At 43.0% G+C, this 16,577-nt stretch overlaps 1 protein-coding gene across 5 annotated transcripts in view; it reads left to right on the top strand.

Annotated features, from left to right (window-relative positions):
- Nucleotides 1-16,577, top strand: part of DLG3 (discs large MAGUK scaffold protein 3) — a 332,677-nt gene that overhangs the window by 182,028 nt on the left and 134,072 nt on the right. For all 5 annotated transcript variants that reach the window (XM_073556135.1, XM_073556134.1, XM_073556137.1 and 2 more), the window contains one exon: nucleotides 10,676-10,729. In XM_073556135.1, the coding sequence (XP_073412236.1) occupies nucleotides 10,676-10,729 (54 nt within the window). The remainder of the gene's footprint in view (nucleotides 1-10,675; nucleotides 10,730-16,577) is intronic.

Genomic DNA, 16,577 nt, shown 5'->3' on the forward strand with positions numbered 1-16,577 from the left:
AATATATACTTAAAGGGTTTATAAATACCTGTTTTTTACACTATGGGCTTAAAACCTAACAGGCAAGTAGTTGCCAACTACCTGCCTGTTGACCTTGGCCCCTGCTCAGAGCGGTCATTGACTGCAAAAACCAGCAATTCAGCTGCTGAACGTCAACAGAACAGCTCTTTCTCTTCCAGTCTGCTCCTCTGTTGATGTGTTGTGACGTCCTGCTGATTGACTACCAGCTCCCCACCGTTAGGCATGAAGTCGTCAGTCACACCCTGTCAACAGAGCAGATCAGAAAAGAAGCCACTACTCTGCTAATGTGATAGCAGTGGAAGCTGCAGAATCGCCGGCAGGAGCAGTCTGTGACCACTCTGTGCTGGCAGAGATCGGAGCCAGGGGCAAAAGGCAGGTTTGTAGCAACCATCTTATTGTTAGTTTTTAGTCCCGAAGTAAAAAAAATATAGTCTTGGATAAACCCTTTAATTGTAGTCCACCCACATAAAAAGCTAGCAAACCAGTGAAAAACACATGGCTTCAATCACAACTTCATGAAATGTGTAGTGGCTTATGCAGAGCTTCCAACAGAATGCACTGCTGCCGACCAAGGTGCGGTCAATGAAGTCCCCAGCAGAACCAGAATGTGAAGAAGCAACAGTGACAAAAGTCACGTAACTACAAGAGAAAGATTATTCTTGGTATTGGGGAGATATAATTGTTATACAGGAAAGGCTCCTCTACCAAACCTTGGGAGAAGAGTTCCCTGTATGGACAAGTAAGTTAACTTCTGTACAAGCCTCTCAGATGTGCATTGCCTCCGAAAGTCAACCTGTATAGGTTTTGAAGAAGCTGTTGGCATGGCACACATGGCAGAAACGTAGGAGCCAGAAGAGAAACTGCTGGGTGCATTTCGACTAATGTAATTTCTCTCAGAAGCAGATGTCAGTTCTGGTAGCCAGCTAAATGAGGTCAGTGAAGATGGTAAATCCTGACCTGAGTTAATCGCTAATACAGCTGCATAAGCCCTAACAGAAGATTGCCACAAGAGCATCTTCATTTCAAGCTGATTCAAAGGCCGGAGCCTGAAATTCTATGGCAAATTAGCCCACAAATGTAGGATAGAAGAGGCTGCAGAGGAAGCGGACCCAGTCAATTTAGTGAAAAAATAACAAGGCAGGTTAGACATTTGCAAACATGGAGATGTGGCTTATCCTGGCAATGGTGTGTCATCAGGAACCATGGTCTGGATAAAGCAACAGAGTGGCCAGCTAGAGGATCGTAAACCCAATGGGTAGATAAGTGATTTAGAGATAAACTAGGAAGCAATCTTAGGGATTATCTTTTCATCAACTTGAAACCATATGGTAAATGAATAGAAACACCTTCAAAGATCATTGGTTCTAAAACAAAAAACGATTTCTAGGATGACAGAAGTGGTAGTCAGTGGTCAGATAAGATTCAACTAATATATAGATATATGTTCTCTTTCATTTGATCAAATAATAAAGTGTGGGGGGGGTCAATATTTTTTCTTTTGGGTACAATCTAACTTTTATCAAATAAATAGCATTTCATTCATTGTTTTTTAATAATTATACCTTAAAAATCAAAGTATGTTTATATTTAGTACATTATTTGAAAGTACATAGTTTTGTGGTGGTTGTTTATAAAGGGGATCATAAAAGCTAATACTCGCTGAACCCAGTTTAAGTTTATGACTCCCTATAATACTTAATGATGCATTTTGTAAACTCCTGAAGTAGTTTAATTCTTCCTAAAATTCCGAGCCCATAACCTATTGCTTTTTCTGCTTTTCTGTTGTTTTATTTTTTATATGAATCATCAACATTCAAAACTGTCTAGCAGCTCCAAATGTTGTGACAAACAGATACCTTACAAGTTGTAGGGTGAAAATTTATATCGACAAAATATAAAAATAGTGCTACAACTGTGTGCGCGTATCTACCATTTTGTGTCTTAATCCTTTCGGTACTAGTATGTGCTAGGAACTAATGCATCCTAAAGTTATATTTTCGAACACGAGCTGTGTTCTTTATCAGAGATTTGGAAAGCTTTAGGCCTCTTTCACAATTCAGTGTGTCCAGTACATGTGGGGACAGTTTTTACACATACCAGAGAAACTGACACACATAGACCCAGTGAAATCTGAGTTGCTGTGCACATGTCCCCATGTGTCCGTGTGACCCACACATAGGCATGTCCGTATTTACTGGTAGCACAGGACGCAAAACATCACACACAGGTGCATACGGATGACACACTGGGATGTCATCCATATGACATGTTCCTGCGCCTGAGAAGCAGTCGTACAGTAGGCCCTGTTCCCCGGCGCCAGGTGCTGAAGACAGCTATCATCCCCTCTTCTGCTGGCAATCAGCGGAGAATGATGATAGTTGTATTCAAGTAATAACAATGATAGCAGGCGGCGACTGATGGGACTATTACTCCCATCAGCCTACACCTGCTGTTGCTAATAACAGTGAGAGCAGGAGCAGCTGATGGGAGTATTCTTCACCCAATGCCTGCACCATAAATAAATAATTAAAAAATCCAACGTGGGTTGCCCTGTATTTTCTATAACCAGCCATGCAAAAATAAACAGCTGGGGGCTGCAACCCTCAGCTGTCAGTGGTCGTAAGGCTGGTTATCAAGAATAAAGGGATCCTAATGCTGTTTTTTAAAATTATTTAAATAAATAATTTTAAAAAATGGCGTGGGGTCCCCCTCCATCTTTGACAACCAGCCTTGCTAAAGCTCACACCTGGGGGCTGGTATTCTTAGGCTGGTAAGGGGTCACTGATATTAACCCCCCAGCCTAAAAACAGCAGCCTGCAGCCACCCAAAAAGGCACATCTATTAGATGCACCAATTCTGGTGCTTTGCCCAGCTCTTCCCACTTGCCCTGTAGCGGTGGCAAGTGGGATTAATATTTGTGGGGTTGATGTCACCTTTGTATTGTCTGTCACGTGAAAAAACACTATTAACTTGCAGACACAATGGGAACACAGTGTGTGAACACTGCTTAAAAAAAAAAGAAAAATATTACTTGTTTGAATACACTGTCTCTTGCATTCTGCCAGGTGCAGGTTGGTTATGGAGCTCGTTTGGTTACAAATTACCAACAGCATTATCACCGTATCCACCTAGCTTCAGTAGAGACAGCTATATGTCTATATGCATGACTGTGTTCATACATTTTTTTTTTTTAAAGCACTAGCGCTTTGTGGCATTACTGTACATATCCTACTGAATTCATCTTTCAGAAATCTGTTTTTCTGACTGATGCTGTATGATTTTTCCATCAACGAAAAATTAAAAGTGAATAAACGTTTTCACATAATACCATGTACAATATATGTGTCACATCTCCAGGACCTGTTCTTGCAACTTTTGCTTCTGTCACCAGGTGCCATCTTTATTCTGCAGGCAGTGTTGGTAATGACCAGACGCTCTGGGTGGCGCAGGCTGTGCCCAGCCACTATGGTTAGTGTGGCAGGGACTTGTAGTGCTTCTCAGTCTGGCAGTATGGTTGTGCATGCTGTTCAGTTATTAGCTCCATGCTTTGGCCAGTTGGAAATCACCACACCCTACTAAAGGTCCCAGGTTACTGCCAGACATAGTTGTGACTACTGTTGGTTAGTCCTGTGGCCGTAGCACTTACACATTGCTTTAGTGTATACTTTTGCTTGCTGATTTTGTACTGGTCTAGTCCCCTGGTTCTGACCTGACTATCTCTGCCAGCCTGAACCACCGGCCAGCAGCTGACTTTGGGGCCTTTGTGTAAGTCCAGATCCCTGTACAGGTGTTAAAGTGAGCCTGTCACATGAAAAATGCTATTAATATGCAGATATGGGGTTAATCTGCAGGTTAATAGTGTTTTGAACCTGCCTGGAGTCGTGAGGGAATTAAACTTATTCCTCCCGGTAGTGTTCTGGGTTCAGTCGTGGCATGGATTCAATCAGCACTCTGTGTATAGCAAACGATTGCTGTAACTGAGCCCCATGTACTGACTGACAGCACCTCAGCATTAGTGCCAGCTGTCAGTCAGTGCAGGAGGTGCGGTTACAGCCGCTGCTCTCTATACACAGAGCGCTGACTGAACCCGTGCCACCACGTGACTGATCTGGAATGCTACAGGGAAGAAAAAAGCTCATTTTCTTGTGACAGAACGCTAGTAACCTCATATCTGCAGGTTAATAGTGATTTTTCACGTGACAGGTTCCCTTTAAACGGTGAAGTCCAGGGCAACCCCTGCGATTCAGTAAAAGGAGTAGCTTGTGCTAAGTCTTCCTATGGTAGCCATTTTTAGAGCGGCCAGGTGACCACTGACATACCCACCTAACTATATATCAATTTGAAAACTATGCAGCATAGTGACCGTTGGCAGCTCTGTGCAGCCTTACCTTTAGTGCAAGCTTAGAGCATAGCTCATTACTTTTCAGCACTCACAAGTCACAACCAAACATCGGTAATCATAGTACGGCCGGGATCACACTACCATATGTGCAGGCTCGGACTGGCCCATAGGGTAATGGGAATCCCCCGGTGGGCACTGTTTACACTGTCATGGTTTCTAGCGCATTATGGTTTCTGGTACCCTGATTGCAAGATTACTGGCATTTAAAGTTCCAAATATCCAAACCCTAACCGAAAAGTATGTAAGTATGATTTATCTGGGTTTATCTATATCTGTTTGCATAGCTTGTGTGACTGTAAGTGTAAGGGTACCATTACACTTAAAGATGCACCAGTGATCCCGACAACGATACGACCTTGTCAGGATCGCTAGTGTATCGCTACATGATCGCTGGTGAGCTGCCAAACAGGAAGACTCACCAGCAATCAGCACCAGCGAGGACGCTGGTATCTAATGTAAATATCGGGTTACTAAGCGGCGCGCGTCACTTAGTTACCCGATGTGTACCTTAGAAACCTACATGCTCGCGCCGGGAGCTGCCAGCACGCAGGTTTCTAAGGTACACATTGGGTAACTAAGTGACGCGCGCCGCTTAGTAACCCGATATTTACTTTAGATACCAGCTCCCAGCGCCTGCTTAGAGCGCTGGGAGCCTCGCTGATCGTTGGCTCCTGCTGCCACACGCAGCGATGCGTGCTGGCCAGCGGGAGAGCAACGATCAAAAAATGTCCCAGTTCACGATCAGCGATACCCGATGGGGGGCCGGTCGCTGATCCCTGTCACACACAGCGATCTCGCTGGCGAGATCGCTGTGGCGTCACAAAATCAGCGATCTCGCTAGCGAGATCGCTGTGTGTGATGGGGCCTTAAGGCCGGGATTACTCATGCGAGAAACACGGCCAATTCTCGCATGTTAATAGCCGGCACTGCCGCCGGCTCTCAGGAGCGGAGAGTGCAGCCGCATAGCAATACATGGAGCCGCACGCTCCGCTTCTGAGTGCCAGCGGCAGTGCCCGATATTAACATGCGAGACTTGGTCGTGTTTCTCGCATGTGTGATACCGGCCTAACTCAGCAAATTTTTCCCGACGATCGACTGGATTAGCATTCAGAAAAATAATTTTACACATTTATGTACTATACACCAAGGAGAAAACGGAGTATACAGTGGGGCAAAAAAGTATTTAGTCAGTCAGCAATAGTGCAAGTTCCACCACTTAAAAAGATGAGAGGCGTCTGTAATTTACATCATAGGTAGACCTCAACTATGGGAGACAAACTGAGAAAAAAAAATCCAGAAAATCACATTGTCTGTTTTTTTTTCATTTTATTTGCATATTATGGTGGAAAATAAGTATTTGGTCAGAAACAAAATTTCATCTCAATACTTTGTGATATATCCTTTGTTGGCAATGACAGAGGTCAAACGTTTTCTGTAAGTCTTCACAAGGTTGCCACACACTGTTGTTGGTATGTTGGCCCATTTCTCCATGCAGATCTCCTCTAGAGCAGTGATGTTTTTGGCTTTTCGCTTGGCAACACGGACTTTCAACTCCCTCCAAAGGTTTTCTATAGGGTTGAGATCTGGAGACTGGCTAGGCCACTCCAGGACCTTGAAATGCTTCTTACGAAGCCACTCCTTCATTGCCCTGGCGGTGTGCTTTGGATCATTGTCATGTTGAAAGACCCAGCCACGTTTCATCTTCAATGCCCTTGCTGATGGAAGGTGGTTTGCACTCAAAATCTCACGATACATGGCCCCATTCATTCTTTCATGTACCCGGAGCAGTCGTCCTGGCCCCTTTGCAGAGAAACAGCCCCAAAGCATGATGTTTCCACCACCATGCTTTACAGTAGGTATGGTGTTTGATGGATGCAACTCAGTATTCTTTTTCCTCCAAACACGACAAGTTGTGTTTCTACCAAACAGTTCCAGTTTGGTTTCATCAGACCATAGGACATTCTCCCAAAACTCCTCTGGATCATCCAAATGCTCTCTAGCAAACTTCAGACGGGCCCGGACATGTACAGGCTTAAGCAGTGGGACACGTCTGGCACTGCAGGATCTGAGTCCATGGTGGCGTAGTGTGTTACTTATGGTAGGCCTTGTTACATTGGTCCCAGCTCTCTGTTCATTCACTAGGTCCCCCCGCGTGGTTCTGGGATTTTTGCTCACCGTTCTTGTGATCATTCTGACCCCACGGGGTGGGACTTTGCGTGGAGCACCAGATCGAGGGAGATTATCAGTGGTCTTGTATGTCTTCCATTTTCTAATTATTGCTCCCACAGTTGATTTCTTCACTCCAAGCTGGTTGGCTATTGCAGATTCAGTCTTCCCAGCCTGGTGCAGGGCTACAATTTTGTTTCTGGGGTCCTTTGACAGCTCTTTGGTCTTCACCATAGTGGAGTTTGGAGTCAGACTGTTTGAGGGTGTGCACAGGTGTCTTTTTATACTGATAACAAGTTTAAACAGGTGCCATTACTACAGGTAATGAGTGGAGGAAAGAGGAGACTCTTAAAGAAGAAGTTACAGGTCTGTGAGAGCCAGAAATCTTGATTGCTTGTTTCTGACCAAATACTTATTTTCCACCATAATATGCAAATAAAATGAAAAAAAAACAGACAATGTGATTTTCTGGATTTTTTTTTCTCAGTTTGTCTCCCATAGTTGAGGTCTACCTATGATGTAAATTACAGACGCCTCTCATCTTTTTAAGTGGTGGAACTTGCACTATTGCTGACTGACTAAATACTTTTTTGCCCCACTGTATATATAAAATGCCAAAATTTATTAATGTCATATCAAAAAGGTCATAGTAATAACAATAAAGTACAAATACAAACAGTAAAAGATACAAAAGGATGGACTGATGGGGAAGCCCAAAATGGTGCCCAGCCAGCTTAAACAGTAAAGTGCCTAGGCAGAGAGCTGCTCCAATGTAATCTCAAAACCTGCTTATTACAGTGATGAATCACAAAATAGCACATAGGTAAAGTGAAGCAGCACTTACCAGTGAGGGGAGCGAGCACAGGGCACCAGATTTATGATCCTACAGTAACCCCGACGTGCATTTCGCTTGGAATGTAATGTCTTTTTCAAGGGGATGTAAGTAGAATGAACGCAAGGACCTTCAAATACCATTGGTGGCCAGTCACGTGACCTAGTCACATGTATGCTCATTGGGCAATAGCGGCAGCTTCCTCGGCGCATGCACGCAGTGAATGCCAGGTTCTGTATCAGAGCCGGCGTCAATACATCACCACAATATGGCTTCAATACGAACACCCCGGTCACGTGCGGGAGGTAAACAAATACTCCGCTCCGAGACAGGAACCCGACAGGCACACATGCATCTTGCGCACTGCTGCGGCTGCAAGTATCAAATGCCATAATAATACTCCACAACGGGGAAATACCCGTAGTGACTCAAAAATACATAATACCCCCAAACAAATATGACCATAGTAACAAGATTATACAATAAATAACATCATATAAATTTATCAATAATTAACATGCTAGATACATAATAAATATTGTGTTAAACAGCATATACAAAAATCACGACGACAAGAACGTCATATATGGAGAGGGCATCCTCCGATTTTAAGGATAATAGCATGAATCCGGTACTGGAGGATATCAAATAGAGGGTCCTTGCAGACTTGAAAATAATGAATATAACTGAAATAAACAAACAACAAAATATAATTAATATAATTAAAAATGATAGAAAGAAAAAACAGATCCAAAAATGGGAATTGTCCAAAAATAAGGACAGTATGGACAGTTACAATGCCAATCAGAGAAGACCAAAACAAGTTCGAACATATCCTATAGGAAGAAGGTAAAACTAAGGGACTCACTAAGGCCCGTTGGTGTCAGGGTATTGAGGCATACAATCCAGCCTGCCTCTCGTTGGGCCAAAACTTTCTTATAGTCACTGCCTCGTAATCCAAGGTGGATACTCTCGATCCCACTTACCCGAAGAGAACCCACGTCACAGTCATGAAACTGTTTAAAGTGACGGGGTAATGTCTTCAGGCAAGAGGGATCAGACTCAGACCTGACCATGCGAATGTCCCTAACATGTTCACGTACGCGAATGCGAAGCTCCCTGGAGGTCAGTCCAATATATATCAGAGAGCACCCACACGTGGCATAATAGATGACATTTGTAGTGCCACACGTGTTATGCTGTCTGATACTATACTGCCTAAGACCATCGGAAGATTCAAATTGGGAGCTTCTTTGGACATTCGCGCATGCCAGGCAACTGCCACACAGGGAGCAACCCGAAACCTGACTCCTCGTGGCAAATGGGTTCTTGATTGGAGGAGTATAATGACTCGTAACTAGCAAATTGGCCAGATTAGGGGATCTCCTAGCCGTCATGAGAGGTCTAATAACTACTGCCAATTTAAAGGAGGGCTCAGTGGTCAAAATTGACCAATGCTTGTTCAAAATGTCTCTCATATTCACCCATTCATGGTTGTATGTTGTAATAAATCTAACCTTATCTCCTCCGTAAATTTGTTACCCCCATGACTATGAGAGTACAAAAGATCATTACGTGGCATCCTTCTGGCCCTGTCATAGCCACGTCTGATGTATCTGCGGCTATATCCACGCTGTTCAAATCGGGTTTTCAGATCTGCCACTTGAGAATAAAATTTCTCATCAGTAGAACAGATTTGTCTCATCCTTAGGAACTGTCTGACCGAGACAGCCCTAATGGTTGCAGGATTATGTGCGGACTCAGCATGAAGCAAGTCCTAACTTCTAAATAAATGGTAGAAGCGAATAAATGAAACTTTGAAATATATGATTCTTTATCTACTTATGAGCCACTTATCTTTCTTTCGCAATCTCAAAGACAATGAATTAAGTAGATTTTGACAATGTCCACCTTAGCGCTATTCAAGATGGGGCTGCAGACCGTCAGCTTTGGGAACTCTGGGGATCCCAATGGTCACATCACAAGTGATCAGCAAGTTATCCTCTATTCTAGGGGGTAATAGTTAACTAGTTTTTTTTGGTGAGCAAATTAAGTCACTACGTTTCACATTAAGTCTTTGAAAACTGCAGCAGCTCTATGCCACTGTGGTCTTTCCCTTGTTTCCCACACAATCACTTAAAGGGAGATCTCATGTTCACAAACATTAACCAGAAGATATGGGGTTAATCTGCAGCCCTGAGAGACCAGCCATCCTGAGGAAATTAACTTTCAGTCCTAGTCCAGCTTTCATAGAGGCAAGTGATCGTTCAGTACATAGTGAGCACTGGCTGTAACCACTCCCGGCACCAACTGACAGCCATCTCTGCACTAATGCACTGCTGAGCCAGCTGTCAGTCAATGGCAGAGCATGGTGAAGGCAGCACTCTGTGTACTGAGCGGTGACTTCCGTGCCAGCTGCACCTATATAACTGAAAGCCCAAAGCTCCTGGGACAAAAAGTTAATTTCCCCCTGGCAGCTGGGCATTTGGTACAGAACCAGCACCACTTTAGAATGCTTTTAACCTGCAGATGAACCCCATATCTGTAGGTTATTAGCAATGGGGACATGACATGTTCCCTTTAAACTTGCAGGGAAACTAGTTTTTCACCTGAAAACCACAGGGCCATACTTGTCCTCTGCGTGTGAACGCATCATAAGCGACTATTTACAATTGTACTTCTTTCAGGGACTGACTCTTAACACTGCATTGTTATTAAGATGGAAATCATTTTCCAATGCGACGTATATACTGTATTACATTGTGCACTTTGAGGTCCTGTGGTAACACATAGTACAGAGTGGTGCCGCCATGACCTGTCCTAGTAATATTGCCCTGGCTTCTGGTCTAAAACGGAGTATGTGTTGTGATGATGGAACGCTGTGCCAGAATGTTGATTAGACGGGTAGATACGAACAGTAAATAAAATGCAAAACTATGTTTTTCTGTTTGACTGGGCTTTGCTAAGAAGACAAAAAATGCACCTTGTGAACTTGACCTAAGGCGGGCATTATAAAGTGGCTTATAGTTGCTTAAAAGTCACATCCACCATGATCTTTATAACCGTCACATGAAAATTGAAACTGCTATATTACTGTTTTTAAATACATAATTTATTTCCTCCAGCTTTATTTCCTGGTAGGCTGTCATTTAGGATCATGGATAACCTTAGCTGCCTGTGTTATTGGAAATATCTCTGTATTTCATCATATTTATGGCATCATGTCTCTAACGTCCTGTCTTTATCTTCTACAGGCTGGTGCTACACCCTTGCTTGTGAACACAGACTGTCTGGATCCTGGGTCTTCGGTGAGTGAAATGAATGAAATCAGAATAGCATGAAATGCTAACTTATTCTAATTTTATCCTATCGTATGAGTCTGTCTGTCTCTGTCAATATACTAAAACACTTTAAAGTGGATCTATAACCAGATTTCACTTTACAAGCTGTATACATTATTGCGTAGATCTCTTGGACCTTGTGAGGCTGTTCCATTGGGAATCTGTCAGTAGGTATTACGAGTCAGGCATTACGATTGTGAGACATATAATGAATGACATCCTGCTCTTTTGATTTACATTTCCCACACTGGTAATAATCCCTTTCAGTTAAAATAATCTCTGGAGGCAGATTGGTGGATTTAAAAAAAAATCTGTCAGTAGGATCAACCTACCTAAGCCGTATATATGGGCATGTAGATAATAAGAACCTGAATAAAACAATACGTTGATATCTGTGATCTGATGTTTTATTCTAGACAAATCCACATTTTCTTAATATGTAAATAAAGCTGTTAAGATTTATAGGCCACACATATATCTCTGACAATCTGCCTCCAGAGATTATTTTAAATGAAAGGGAGTTACCAGTGTGAGACATGTAATGACTGACCTCCTGCTCTTTTGATTTACATGTCTCACACTGGTATCAACGTATCAGATCACGGATATCAATGTATTGTTTTATTCTGGTCCTTATTATCTACATGCCCATATATACAGCTTAGGAAGTTTGATCCTACTGACATTTTTTTTTAAAACCACCAATCTGCCTCCAGAGATTATTTTAACTGAAAGGGATCGTTACCAGTGTGGGAAAAGTAAATCAAAAGAGCAGACTGTCAGTCATTACATGTCTCACACTGGTAACACCCCCTTTCAGGGGACCAGTGGGAATGAAAAAAGAGCCCAAACTGTCCACTTTTAACCTGGAAACAGGTGCTTTTTAAGGCTGAAATAGACATTAGAGCTAATTCAAACTTGCCAATCATCCGACTATACTAAAGTGGTTGACTAAGTTATCTTTTTACCAAATGTATTTGAGACATGATTTTTTGTAACTTATTAATATAGAATTATTGCAAGTTCTCCTCCTGCCTTTGTTAGTACAGTTTTATTCACAGATGGCTAAGCTCTCATGTCCACAAAATTGCTTCAGATGGAGGAGCAAGCGACCAATCCCTTCCAGGTGTAATGTGGCTCAAAGCGGTAGCCATGGGCGAGGTTCATCCTTTCTTACATCCTGGCACGTTACATGAAGGTGGGGTCCTCGTTCTGTGTATTTATTTCTTCTAAAGAGGTGCTATGCCCTTGCAGGGCGCATGTTGCCAGTGATTTCAGCTGCCCAGGTCCAGATGCTGAACAGTTCAATGAGGGAGACCACGACTCAAAAATAAACTGCCTTTTACTTGACAGTAGCTTAATGGAAACTATGTATAATATATAGCGGGTGCATAACTTCACGAACATTTATTTCGCAATACAGAGCATCTTCACACACAGTGTCTATACTTCTTCAAGTTTACTTGTTCCGGCCTCACGTTTCTCAGTCTTCACCACCACCCCAGCACACTACAACAGTCCAGTTAGTGAGAGTCCTATTCTCAACCCACAATTCCAGTTCCTCTTCCCTCTTAAGGGAACTAGTTTGCCAATATGGCCAGTACTTGGCTTCTCAACTTGCTGATGCCTTGGAACTCTTGCCTGGGGCACGCTCTTCATCTCATGGCTTCTGTTTGGTCCTGGCCCGTTACCCCTCTGAGTTATAAACTTGGGGCCGTACTTCTAGGCGTTCTATCCTAAGAACCTTTTCCAGTTGATCATGCTGTCCTTTGGTCACTTTCCTTTCTTTACTCCAGATCTGACTATCCACTCTCTCGGTCCTTACTCTCGTCAGGGTCACCCAAGTATTGTGGCTTTGCTGACTAGTCCAGACCTTAGGTTTGCTTCTGGTACACTCTGGGCTGTATCTAACTTCCAGACTGAAAATTGTCTCTGTCCCTCCACCACAGCGGCTCCCACTCTAGGCTAGTCCCAAAGATCAATCTGAAATCTCCCCATTCTTGTTCAGAACACAACAGCAACACCAATAACGCATATCACAACTCACATAATAGTTCTTGTGTCTTCAAGGGGGAACCTGGGCAACATGTCCATATTCATACATAGGAGCCTCTTTTTTTTTAAAGCAGTTTTCCCCTGTGAGGTGATTTTAATTGTGAGAGGCACATGCACAGGTCTGGTCCCGTGCTCCTTCTCGCTAACTTATTATAGGAAGAGGAGAGCTGTGCTGTCTGAGAGGAATTCGGCACCAACGAGTGGGAGGAGAACCTGTAATACTCATATCAGTAAGTGCTACAAATCATGTTAAGGTGAAGATAAAATGGCCAACTCCTTTAATAAATATATTTTATGTGTACAGGACACCTAAAACTAATTGTACATGCAATAGACCTTTTGAAAGTCTATTCCAATGCTTTTGTCTTCAAGGAAGAAAAACCACTGCCGAAGATGTCTATGGCATTAAAAACCTGTGCACCCTCGGTCAGACCAAGCGTGCAGACTGTAGCCCTATGAGAACACTTTAGCCCAGCACCTCTGATATGTACTTTATATGCTGCATAGCCCACCTTGTGCTGTGAGTTCTGAAGTCAATGGAGATGCAAGCACTTACATCTGTGCACATGTCCGTAACTACAAAGACAATATTTACCCAATATCCAAGAAGCGTCCAAGTGCTAAATATGTTCGCACTCCCGTTCTATGCACATGAGGGTTTTGCCGTTCATTATATTATAGCTTTTAAAGTGATAACAGATCTCTGCGAAATTGCTCCTGACAGATCCTATCAGCTTCTATTTGGTTCATCAGGTTTCCCTTTTTTTCACTAAAGAATACTGCACCAGACTTTGCTGCTGAAGTGAAATCTACAGCAACAACTCTGAAGTATTGTGTGAACTCAGCCTTAGTTACAATCTTTGTCCACAAAATAACCGTTTTTTTTAGTTGACTAAGATGAGTGTGAGTGTGCCTGACACTATACCTGAGCCCTGTTCTTTGATCGGTGTGTATATCTCTGTGTTTGGGTCAACAATGGCAGGGCCCGAGCTCTGAGTTATTCAGTGGATCATCACTTTCACTTGTAATGTCTTTCTGGTAATGTCCTAGTGAGAGAACCATCCCTCCAACTGTGCAGTCATATCATAGGTTAATTGATACCAATGGTTTTAATTTATACAACTTAACAAATTCTCTCCATGGTTATTTTGCCTAAACTAATTTCAAGTTGTGATAGAAGATGACACTTTGTGGAGGTAACTATGTAGATTTAAAGCACTTGTTTGAAAAAAGGTTATTTCCTACCCACTGGATAGGAGATAACTTGTTGATCAATGAAGATCCGTCCACTGGGACCTGCTCTGATCGGCAGAAGGGACAATTTCTATCCCCATTAGAATGGAGCACAATAGAGAATGCCGTACCGCCGCTCCGTTCATTCCTCATGGGGTCACTGAGGGCTGCACTCAGCTTTTTCTTGCACCATAGCATGATGTGAAGGTTGGGTGTCCAACCTGACATGCCATCCAACAGATCGGTGTTAATTTACTTTAACTAGACAACCCCTTTAAGTTCAGTAAATCTGTGTAAACATATATGCTACCCTCTAGTGTCAGCATTATGTCAGTATAATAGATAGTTATCAAAACCACAACCTGGAGAAGGAACTTAGAGCTCTGTTGCACTAGTAGTAAATAGTGAAGATACCATATTATTGCAGTATATAGTGAAATTGCCATTGTTACATGAAGCCTAGCTTGTGGCTGTGCTTCACAGGAGGACTAACACAGCAGCAACCGGTGTCTTCAGCATACTGCCATGTTAACCAATTGGGGCTCCAATATCGTGTCATGGTGGGCTGATGGGTTGTGTACCGTAATTTCAATGACACGTTCAGGGATTAACAGCGACATTCAAACAGTTAAACTGCAGCATCTGGAGCAAGGTCTTGCTGCAGCAATTACAGGCAGATGCCCGATAAGTAACAAAGCCTGCATCTGCTTGGTATGAAGCAGGCTCGGCTCCTGAGCAAGCTGCATATAACCCTTAGCGATATATGATCAAAATATACATCATAAGTATTTAAAGGGTCAAGTTTAATTTATAAGAGTCAGTGATATGCGGTCATAAAGGAGCGCTTAGGAAGCAACCCAGGGGCAGACAAGGATGTCAGGTCTCCACCGCAGCTCCAGATGGAGGATAGGAGCAATGAGAAAATGGAAAACGGTCTTAGGAGTGCAGGAAAGAGACTCAGACAAGAGATGGGTTTAAACCACAACGTGTTTCGACGGAGGGAAGCAGCCAATCACAACCTTGTCGTAACATGTATCTTGTCGTGACATGTGACTATCATAACATGTGACTGTTTTGACTGTTGAGATTGGCTGCTTCCCATTTAAATACCCCATCCCCTATGTCATTAATAAACTTCCACCTGATGAAGACGGATCCTCCGTCGAAACGCGTTGTGGTTTAAACCCATCTCTTGTCTGAGTCTCTTTCCTGCGCTCCTAAGGCCATGTGCACACGCTGCGGTTTTTGCTGCGGATCCGCTGCGGATTTGGCCGCTGCGGATCTGCAGCAGTTCTGCAGACAGTGTACAGTACAATGTAAGTCTATGTGATTTACAATCTGCTGTGCACATGCTGCGGATTTTCAACTACGGAAAAGCTGTCACTTCTTTCTGCGGATTCGGCTGCGGTTTGCCCCCTTTTCCATTGTCCAGGTGGCTAACCGCAGGGGAAGGTCTTTTTTACCTGTGGTTTTACCTGAGGATCCGCAGATACAAATCCGCGGGTGAATCCGCAGCGTGTGCACATAGCCTAAGACCGTTTTCCATTTTCTCAAGTTTAATTTATAGTCAACTTACAGTAATTTACAGTTAGTAATGTTAGAATTTTGCTGGAAAGTGTTATTTGATGGTGCAATGCAAAGCTTTAGCCTGTACCTATTAGGCCTGTTTCACACTTCAGTTTTTTGACGTCAGTCAAAATCCGTCGTTTTGCAAAAAAAAACAGATCCGCCATTTTTTTTTTTGTCGGATCCGCTTTTTTTCCCATTGACTTGCATTGCGGCGGATTTTGACGGATGGTCAAAAACCGTTGCATCCGGTTTTTGACGGATCCATCATAATTTTGGCGTCCGCTGTCTTGAGTGGACGGACAATGAAACGTTTTTTGTGTGCGTCGAAAAAGCGGATAGCAACGGATCCGTCGCTGTCCGCCATGCGTTATAATGGACGCCTATGGGCGGCGGATCCGTTGGCAACCGTTAATTGATGGAATCCGCCAACAGATCCACCTTTTTATACTGAGCATGCCGAAAAGAATTTCCTTTCATGAATTTTAACCCCAAATTCTGTTCTGGCAGCAAAAAATTCTCTCTCTCTCTCTCTCTCTGTCATATCACTTTAAATTTCATGAACTATCAGCTAAAAACGGATCCATCAAAAAAACGGATCCTGTGTCATCCGTTTGCGGCAAAACGGAAACGAATCCGTTTTTTCACACTCTGGCGGATTTTGACTGACGTCAAAAAACTGAAATGTGAAACAGGCCATAGGCCTCATTAAGATGTCTGTGACACATGTATGTGTTCAGTCCATACCCATTATAGTCTGTTGGGCTCTTTATGTCTCTGTATTTAAACAGACAAAGTGGTCTGCAAAAAATTATAGAGACATTTACATTTTTGATCCAAGTCACTGATAAAAAAATTGCCCATACAAGTCTATGGGTCCATGAAAATCACTGACAGCACAAGGATGGCATCAATGTGCTGACTGTGATTAACATTGTAATGAATAGAAGTTTTGCTGTTT

Source organism: Dendrobates tinctorius, unplaced genomic scaffold (genome assembly GCF_039654945.1).
Source record: "Dendrobates tinctorius isolate UK_male_01 unplaced genomic scaffold, ASM3965494v1 ptg000231l, whole genome shotgun sequence".
Lineage (NCBI taxonomy): Eukaryota > Metazoa > Chordata > Amphibia > Anura > Dendrobatidae > Dendrobates > Dendrobates tinctorius.